Source organism: Mixophyes fleayi, chromosome 6 (genome assembly GCF_038048845.1).
Source record: "Mixophyes fleayi isolate aMixFle1 chromosome 6, aMixFle1.hap1, whole genome shotgun sequence".
Classification (NCBI taxonomy): domain Eukaryota; kingdom Metazoa; phylum Chordata; class Amphibia; order Anura; family Limnodynastidae; genus Mixophyes; species Mixophyes fleayi.
The window spans coordinates 211,528,019-211,537,906 of record NC_134407.1 but is presented as its reverse complement, the minus strand read 5'-3'; the positions used below and the strand labels follow the sequence as shown (position 1 = coordinate 211,537,906).

At 38.1% G+C, this 9,888-nt stretch overlaps 1 protein-coding gene across 3 annotated transcripts; it reads right to left on the bottom strand.

The window, feature by feature from the left end:
* Positions 1-210: 210 nt before the first annotated feature.
* On the bottom strand, positions 211-8,401 carry LOC142159848 (uncharacterized). Of its 3 annotated transcripts, none has more exons than XM_075214650.1 (4): positions 8,301-8,401; positions 6,287-6,478; positions 6,084-6,207; positions 211-3,878 (listed from the first exon to the last, which is right to left on the bottom strand). In XM_075214650.1, the coding sequence occupies exons 3-4, from the start codon at positions 6,166-6,168 to the stop codon at positions 2,200-2,202; spliced, it is 1,764 nt and encodes a 587-aa protein (XP_075070751.1). In that variant the 5' UTR covers positions 6,169-6,207; positions 6,287-6,478; positions 8,301-8,401; the 3' UTR covers positions 211-2,199. The 3 variants fall into 3 exon arrangements, with proteins under 3 accessions (XP_075070751.1, XP_075070752.1, XP_075070753.1); XM_075214651.1 differs by lacking the exon at positions 8,301-8,401 and adding an exon at positions 7,526-8,264; XM_075214652.1 differs by lacking the exon at positions 6,287-6,478.
* Between the last annotated feature and the right edge of the window lie 1,487 nt (positions 8,402-9,888).

The following is a 9,888-nucleotide window of genomic DNA, read 5'->3' as shown; positions in this document are numbered from 1 at the left end:
ATGTTGCATTATATTTTCATTATTTAATGCTTATTATTCACTTCTTAATTACACTATTGCATTTTTGGATGGCAAGTACAATTTATATAGGTTATCAAATTTAAATTGATATATATGGTGCTCCACAGGTTCTAGTAAGAAATTGCAAAGATTTTCAGTACTTTAGAATCTACAATCAGGAACAATGCAAATGTGAACATTTCAAGCTAGTTTATTGTCACAAAAGAAATTTCAAGAATACATGAAATAAATCAGGTTGCGTTAGTAACATCACAACTTAACTATGTTTCAAAGACAGACCTTTCTTCATCTTGTAGAAAATGTAAGCTACACAATAACCTCTTCTGAGTCCGTGTACAAGTTGCTTGAATCAGGTCAACTCTTTCCACACTGTACAGAGCAATTTGCCATATTTTGATTACAGAGTGGTTCTCAATGATCCAAGCAGGGTAGTACTGGGAAACTGGAGGTGGGAAATGTCAACATCTACACATATACCCGGAATTGATAGTAAGCAATATCAAATAAAAAAAAAATAGGAGGACAGACACATGGTATAATAAATGAAGGAAAATCAACAGAGGGAGCTAAATGAAATGTGGAGGACTATTTTTTGGACAATAAGACCTCACCATTTGCCAAAGTGAGGGGCACAACAAAAGTATTAACACAGAAGGGATAAACTCAAGAGGTCTAGATTGATAGGTTGGTTCAATGTTACTGTAGTGTGTAGTACGAAAGTACCAGTGAGTGCTTCAGACTGTTAAAAGACGGTGCTTACAGACTTTCACATAGAACACTATTATAATGTATATTAATCTATTACCTCTCCTACACAAACATAATTAACCACGATTGGGGATTTACCCTACATAAAATAGTCATGAGATTAGCTACCCATTGTACTTTTATCTCAATAAACCACTGCTAACTCTGCTAAATTTCTTTTGTAGTCACTTTATAGAAATTTCCAAATACACATGATAAAAAAAAGTACAATATGTTACATAGACACATTGGTGTATACCGGAAGTACAGAAAATCAAGGAGACAATAAGGGAAATAAACTAATCCAGTGTCATGAAAAACAAGTAAAAGGTCTATGTGTACGGCAAAAGGGTAAAGAATCACTGTCCATGAATGAGCATTTACCTTATGGTTTTTGTGGGGGAGGGAGGATTAAAAGAGGTTGGAGAAAGTGTGTATGGAGTGGACAAAAATAAGACAGGTCCAGGATTTGCCAATTAGGGAGGTCCCATGGTTCGTGTACCATGGGTCCCAGGTTTTGTGAAAGGTGGAGACTTTGTCACTCTGGGGGCTGGTGATCAATTGCATCTTGGAGACAAACGATACAGTTTATGAAATCTTGACAGGAGGAGGGGGGGGATTATGTATTTTCCCGTTTTGGGCAATTTGGAATTTAGCTGCACAAGATGGGCCTGAGCCATTAAAGAGTATAAGACAAAAAAGGAGTAAATTTGATCCTGGACTAACCCATGTTACAATGCAAGGGGTGCAAATTCGTTTATTAATTTGCACATAAAGAAAATACTGTTTGTCATGTAGCAAATACTTGATAACTTTATTTTAACACAGAAATTTAAAGTTGACCTAAGACATGTCCTACCCCAACTTTAACTCTGTCCCCATATTTTAAATTTACCTCCCCCTCCAATGCAACACGATTTTACCAAGGTACAAATATACTCCTTTTTTTTTTTTTGCTTTGCTCTCCTTAAGGACTCAGGGCCGATATGCGCAAGATGAGTTTAGGTAGGTAGGGGATGGGGGTGCATAATAGGAGGTTTTTGAGTGTCAAATTGAGGGTGAGCCCTGTGATGTGGATACCAAAATAATTTTTAATTTCAACCATTTTCTGGAAGAAATGGTGCCAATATTTTTGCCTAATACTGTACAATGTGAATGTTTTCAGTACTTAAGTTTCAAAAGTTCTAAAATATACAGTAAATCATAATTTTAGTTGGAGGATTTTATATTAGACAGTTTTTGCTCACAAAAAAAAATCCCAATTGCAAAGCAAGAGTATGGTTTTCTCTCTGAATTATCTGATTATTATCAAGGTATGAATTACACGTAAAGCATTTTTAACATTCAGAGCACTCATATGGTTGCTTTGTAGTGACTTCTCTGATGGATGTCAAGTTTTGATTTATTTCTGGAACCTTCCCGACATTCAGATCAAGTATGTGGGTTTAGCCCTGTGTGAATTATCTGATGTTTAACACAGTTTGCTTTATTAATAAAACATTTCCCACACTCTGGGCAAAAATACGGTTTCTCTCCTGTGTGAACTCTTTGATGTTTAACAAAGTTTGATTTAGTAATAAAATCTTTACCGCACTCAAAACAAGAAAATGGTTTCTCCCCAGTGTGGGTTCTTTGGTGGATAAAAAGGCTTGTACTAGTTGTAAAACATTCCCCACATTCAGAACAAGGATAAGGTTTCACTCCTGTATGACTTCTCTGATGTTTAGCAAAGTTAGAAATACTAATAAAGCATTTCTCACATTCAGAACAAGAATATGGCTTTTCTCCTGTATGACTTCTCTTATGTGTGTCAAGATAATGTTTACGGTCAAAACATTTCCCACATTCAGAGCAAGAATATGGTTTTTCTCCTGTGTGACTTCTATGATGTGCTTTAAGCTGTGATTTCTGGCTAAAACATTTCCCACACTCACAACAAGAATATGGTTTCTCTCCAGTGTGGCATCTCTGATGAATAATAAGATGTGATTTATGGTTAAAACTTTTCTCACATTCAGAGCAAGTATATGGAATCCTTCCACTGTGTATTCTCTTATGCATAACATATTCGCTTTTGCCATTAAAATACTTTTCACATTCAAGGCAAAAATATGGTATCTGTTCAGTATGACTTATTTGATGTTGATTAAGATGTGACTTATGACTAAAACATTTCCCACATTCAGAGCAAGAATATGATTTCTCTCCCATGTGAACCTTTTTATGTCTATTAAGATTTGGATTACTCACAAAACATTTCCCACACTCAGAGCAAGAATATGGTTTCATTCCAGTATGACTTCTCTGATGTATAATAAGAGATGATTTACATCTAAAATATTTCCCACATGTAGAGCAGGACAAAGACGGGTCTTCAATGTGATTGTTCATTTTTTCGCTCTGGTGTCTAACAAAGCTCAGACATTTCGCACTATTTGAAGAAGATCCTGCTTCCTCCTCAATATGACTAGATATATATTGTTTGTGATCTGTGGGTGTATACATGTCAGCGTGTGGAATATTTCTTTCTTCACATAAGACTGATTCTTCCTTGATATGATCAGATAGTATATAAGTGTCAGTGCCTTCTTTTTCACATGAGACCAATTCTGCCTTAATATGAGTAGATGTATATTGTGTATGATCTGTGGGTGTATAACTGTCAGTGTCTGTGAGATTTCCTTCTTCACTTGAGACAGACTCCTCCTTAATATGAATAGATGTATATTGTGTATGATCTGTGGGTGTATAACTGTCAGTGTCTGTGAGATTTCCTTCTTCACTTGAGACAGATTCTTCCTTAATATGAATAGATGTATATTGTGTATGATATGTGGGTGTATACATGTCAGTGTGTGTGAGATTTCCTTCTTCACTTGAGACAGATTCCTCCTTAATATGAATAGATGTATATTGTGTATGATCTGTGGGTGTATAACTGTCAGTGTGTGGGAGATTTCCTTCTTCACATAAGGCAGATTCCTCATTAATATGAGTAGAGGTATAGTTTGTATGATCTCTGGTTACATAAATGTTAGTGTTTGGGAGATTTCCTTCTTCACACAAGACCGATTCATCCTTAATAACAGCAGATTGACCGCTATGGAGTTCTGTTGGGAAAAATGTGTGGTGGTTAGATATAGAAAATATTATTTTATCCTCACTACTAATTCTGTTATTCAACAATGCAATTAAATATGTCTCTCTCTCTAGGTATTATACTTGGGGATTCTGTTTTTGTTTAAAAAAAACAAAAAACAAAAAACCAAAAGGCAAATAAACCACATAGATCCCATTTCCTGAATGCTGGTCAAAGTCCCCACATAACATTTGTGAACCTTTTACACTCTCAATTGGCAATTATATATTAGAAAAGCAGAGCATGCACTTCCTATTTCATTGCTAAATCTCTGTATTTCTAGGGAAAATCTGAAACCATTACCATTTACTACTGGCAAAGCATGCTGGGACTTGTAGTTTCACAACACCTGGAGAGCCACAGGTTGGTCAGCCCTGTACTAAGCGGATTTACTGCTCCTTTAATAAAGAAATGTTATCAAGTGTGGAAGGTCCCTCTGTTTGGTAGTGCCAGCTACTAATTACAAAGCTTATTAATACAAAATGTGCCCCCTCTCCACTACATTGGAAGGGCCAATATATTAATATTTAAAAAAAGATGGCACCATTTCCCCTCCATTGGGATTATGTCCCCTGGCACCCTCATCGTTTAAAATAAACAAAACACCAAACTATATTTTTTTTTTTTGCTGGTGAAAAAAACCTAATCTTCAATAATAAACACCATAAGAAAATAGACACTTTACTCTATCTGTATAAAGTTTGTATGTTCTGCCCCTTTGACCCAAGGTTGTGTGTGTGTCGTAGAGAACGTAGACTGTAAACTCCCATGGAGTAGGGACTGATGCTAATGATAAACTATTTTCTGTGTATTGCTGTTTAATATTTTCACACAATATAAATAATTGATAATGAAGAATAATATGTTATATTGAACTCATATCTGTTGTATATATTTATTTATAATCACAATGTACACTTGTAATAGTGTAGTTACACATACAGAGATAACACCTCCTGCATACACAGAAAGGGCTGTGAATACAACTTCTCTTACCCAATGATATGAGGGGATTCTCCATCATGATATCCTTGTACAGAAACTTATGTCCTCCTAAATACTCCCACTCCTCCATAAAATTATATTTCATTGTCACTACTAATAATGTCATATCACAGTATCAATCCCACTGCCCATTAGTGTTTATTGTAATTGGAGATACCAGTTTTCGGTTTTAATTGAAAAACACAATAAAACACCTACAGACAGCTTTCCCAGCATTTACGACTGAAATATAAAAATCCAGTATGAACGTCATGGTCTCCATGATTTATTCTAGGACCTTCCACAGTTTCTACCGGCACTTTAGCAAGTACATCTCCCACCACCACTGGCTCATAATCACCTGTACTTCCCTATTATATGAGTGGTGCATCCACTAACTGGCATCCCCCTTAGACCCTAATATCACTGCAAAGTGCTTCCCCAAAAAGACTGCAGTTCCTCTAGGTTCCAATAGATAAATATCAAAGATGAAACTCTAAGCGCATGCGCTGGTCCTATAACAAAGAAGCCCATCAAGTATGGCAGAGTGTTGGAAGTCCACCAATGTTCAGGCAGGATCCTGAATAATAATGTTAGCTACCAATCACTAAGCTTATTAATACATAGGTGCCCACACTCATTTACATTAGACGATGGTTGTAGTGCATATAAATGTACACACCCTCTGCCTCTCACCTGGGGCCCTCTCCCTACTCCCTGACACACTCCTCTCTCCTAGCACTGTGTCCTTGACATTCTACCCTTTTTATTTTATTTTTATTATTCTTTTTTCAAATAAAAACAAATCTGTGTTTTTCAGTGTTATTGAATGAATATTAAACACTGAAAACTCAATTATTATATTGTACTCACATCTGATGTATACATTTCATATGCGTTTACAAAGAATGATGTCATAATGTACATATGCAGCAGTGTATTTTATATATAGGGGGAGATTCTATTGGCCATGATGTCCGATTGCGCACATTTCCTGCCATTATGTTAAGGAATCTCCGCTCATTTTTCCTCGCACCCCAAAAATGAGGCGAGATTTTATCCTCAACATTGGTGCATCTCTGTGAACTGTTCTGGAGACACATCGCACTGAATTGAATCTCCCCATAAGGGGTGTTTAAGGGGTGTTTAATTTTATATACAGAGACAGGGGTATGATTAAATCTCCTCTTACCCAGTGATGTGAGGGGCCGGTGATTCTCCATCATCGCGTCATTGTATAGATCCTTGTGTTCTTCTAAATACTCCCACTCCTCCATGGAGAAATAGACAGTGACGTCCTCACACCTTATAGGAACCTGACACACACAATGATACAGTCATCACCCAGACACATCCCCTGGTGTTACTGTATAATGCCCCATTCCCAGCAGTCACCTCTCCAGTCAGCAGCTGAATGATCTTGTTGGTGAGTTCTAGAATCCTCTGGTCATTGTTTCTCTCATGTATCAGTGAGTGAGGTGGAGGCACCGTGATGGGGCTCTGGGTCCTGCTCAATCCTTCTGAGACACAGGGACTGCTGCTGAGTATCTCACACTCCCCAAATGTCTTCTTCACTGCTGTGTAAACCTGTATATTGAAATACATTTCTATGTACTAACAGGATTGGACTTCCTATACTAGTGCACTGTATCATTCCCAGAATCCCTCACTCAGCAGGTGGATGATTGCCATGGTTTAATTTAATAACAGGTCAGTCATGTGACGTATGGACACCATAACATCTGGTAAGATCATAATAAGATTTCCACAGGACTGTTTCTCCAGTATATTTACATTTTTCTATACTTGCCAAAACTTAAGCTATCTGCAAATAGGTGAGAATAAACACACATGCAAAGCTAAGACTAAGGAATCCAATAATTTAAATATGGACGTGTTTGTCCCACTAAACTGTTATTTTTAAAAACTATTTATACTGCAGAAATATATCATCTGTGGAATCCCAAACAGAAGACCGCCAAGGCCAGAAAAGATACATTGTATAATGTGCACCACTGACAGCCAGGGAGAGATGGAGAGAAGGGGTGTTTAATTTGTATTTGCAAGTTCAGGGTCAGGGTTTGGTATGCTTACAAATTGGAAGCTTAGCTTCATGTGTAGGGTTATGTTATAAGTATGGTTGGGGACTATTCATCTGATAATAACAACCACCTACTGTATTTTATTCCTAAATGCTGTTTAGTAATAGCAGCTAGATCTGGATCACAAGTAAGGATACACTGATAGAACTGGGACCTCCCAGAGAGGTGCAGAGGTACCATTATTAATAGTGTGCTGTATATGCAGTTTTCTACGTCTGGCATTCTGCAGTATAATCTGTGGTGATCACATGGGGTCTGATTCATTAGGGAAAGTTAAACAAAAAGTTGAGTAAGTTTTCTGGACAAAACTATGTTGCAATGCAAGGGGTGCAAATTCGTTTATTTATTTTGCACAAAAGGAAAATTGGCTGTTTTGTCATGTAGCACACAAATACTTTATAGATTATTTGTACACTGAAATTTAAAGTTGATCTAGGACATACCCTACTCCAACTATAAATCTACCATCACAATTTAAATTTACCTCCCCCTCCAATGCAACATGGTTTTGCCTTACTTTTGCTTAACTTACCTTAATGAATCAGGCCCGTGGTCACTAGGGTCCATGTAAAGGATTACAAACTCAATGGTCTGAGTTAGCGCTCACAAGAAAATGAAAAAAAGTATTGAATTGCACCAGAGCTGATGATATTTTAGCTTCATGATAAGCCAAGAAATAAAAAGTTATACCAACAAATAGAAACATTGCTGAAACTGGGGAAAGTAAAAATGTAGTCCAGTCATTAAAGGGTTAAGCCTTTTCAAACCCAAAAAGAAACCCTGACTATAAACACATTAATAGAAACAAAATGTGATTTTACTCTGAAAAATGACATAAAGATAAATATGTCTCCTGATCATGTCTGACAACAGGGATCAAGAGTGCATTCACCTTTATTGTATATTCCTGCACTTTATTGCAAAAAAACCACTTGATTGGCTCATAATAAAAGATATATTAATAAAATATATACTTCACTGCTATCAGTTATATTAAGTAGTGTGTCTCAACCTGGATCAAATTCATTTAAAATGATAACAGTGCAGGATATATTCACTAAGTATAGACTTGTTTTTCTATGCCGTTCAAGTGCAATACTGCAGTGCAAAAACTTCGGGGAGCAGAAGATACACATTATATTCATATGACACAGTGTGAGAGCTTCATTATATCCTTTTCCATATATCAATGTATAGACTCCTCTATGTAATAATAATCCCAGGCTGTGCTGGGAGCTGTGCTATTCATCTTCATATCTGTTATCTGCACAATAGTAATAAGATATTATTATATAGACAGATATTACCTCGGCCTTGTTCACTGCTCACACCATAGCATGGATGGATGTAGCTGCAGGACCCACCGCGCTATAAAACCATTGCTGTGTCCGTGAGATCTGCACGACAAGAAAATGGCCGCCGCTAGTCTGCGTTCAGCACAACTAGACGAACAATAGATCCATGTGTTACTCTAGTGATCAGATTGTTAACCAATCACTGATATGTTCCGGTCTCTACAAGACTTCCTGTTCCTTCCTATTTTCCTACATAATTAAAATAGTTCATTGCTAATTGGTGGACACTATATTTGCTACAAGAAAATGGCCGCCAAACTCATAAACAAAACGGTGTTTTTATACATTAATTAATTTATACTCGGCTACTTTAGATTTCTCCCCTCTGGGAGATGCTGAAGGAGAGGTGGTGATGGTCATATTGCCCCTCCTCACCTCTTCCTCCAGGATACAGGAGAATGACCGCTACTTTCCCCGGAGTCTGGAAGACCTGCCTGGAGTATGCATCAATTATACAGTATTTTAATCTAGTGTTTTCTCCACATAAATGACCTTTGACGTTGTATTGCATATATAATATAACATAGAGATTAATTGGCTTGTTTAATTAGCAGGGAAAAAAATGATTACAAAAAAATGGCTGCAGCCCACAGATTAATCAAGCATATTTTTTTTCTTTTCACCAGTGTGTGTCCACAAGACAACTGGCCATTCAGTGTATCCTGCACATATAATATAAGAGCCCACTTGCCAACTTTTATACAATCCCCTCTTGGGTTAGGTGGCATATGCAGGAGGTGGTGATGCGTTGCGTCTCCCTGCTATGTATGAGATTCACGGCATTGCCTAGGGGAGTCAGATCATTAATGCGCTCCCCAGCCGGGATGTGACTACTCTTCCGGGAGGACTACCTGAAATTCAGGAGCCTGCTGGAAATTCCAGGAGAGTAGGCAAGTATGTATAAGAGTGAGATTCAGATCTAGATCTACACAGAATGCAGGATATTTCCTTCATTTATACTGAAGTATTTAGCAGGAAGAACACCCATCACAGAACACAGCCTGCTGTCAGAGGCAAGTAGCGGTCGACTGCTGCGCCCCCCTAGGGCTTGCGCCCTGGGCGACGGCACCGCCCGCACCTGCCTAGTTACAGCTCTGATGTACAAGGTGCTTGTCAGGCGCCATCTCCGCACTGACACTTGGTGTAGTAGACGGATGCCTGCACCCTTTGGCAGCAAAAGGGTGCAGGCAACTGGACGCATTTTCCGCTCAGCTGTCAGTGTATCTGACCGCCATTTCTCCATCACCCAATCAGGGTGCACTTTATAGTTTATATAGCGGTTCACTCCTACTCCAGCGCTTCCTGAACTTCTAATCCTGTGTTATTCGGTACTGACTAGGCTTCCTGTTACCATTCTTCTGTGTTACGTTATTGTAGTTCGCTGTTTGGCTGGTTTGACTATTTGGCTTGACCTGACTTCTCTCTAGAACTTTCTTGTGTACCGCATCACTTGTTTGGCTTTGACCTGGACTGCCTGACTACGCCTTTCTACTACTGTCGTTACAGCAGTGACTGTCTTGGAGAACCGCGACCTGTGTAC

What these genes read in the sequence shown, in the direction of transcription:
- LOC142159848 (XM_075214650.1), bottom strand. Translation starts at nt 6,168, where the DNA reads ATGGAGGAGTGGGAGTATTTAGAAGAACACAAGGATCTATACAATGAC. An exon ending in CCGGCCCCTCACATCACTGG is followed by an intron (nt 3,879 to 6,083) that starts GTAAGAGGAGAT and finishes TTTTCCCAACAG; the next exon opens with AACTCCATAGCGGTCAATCT.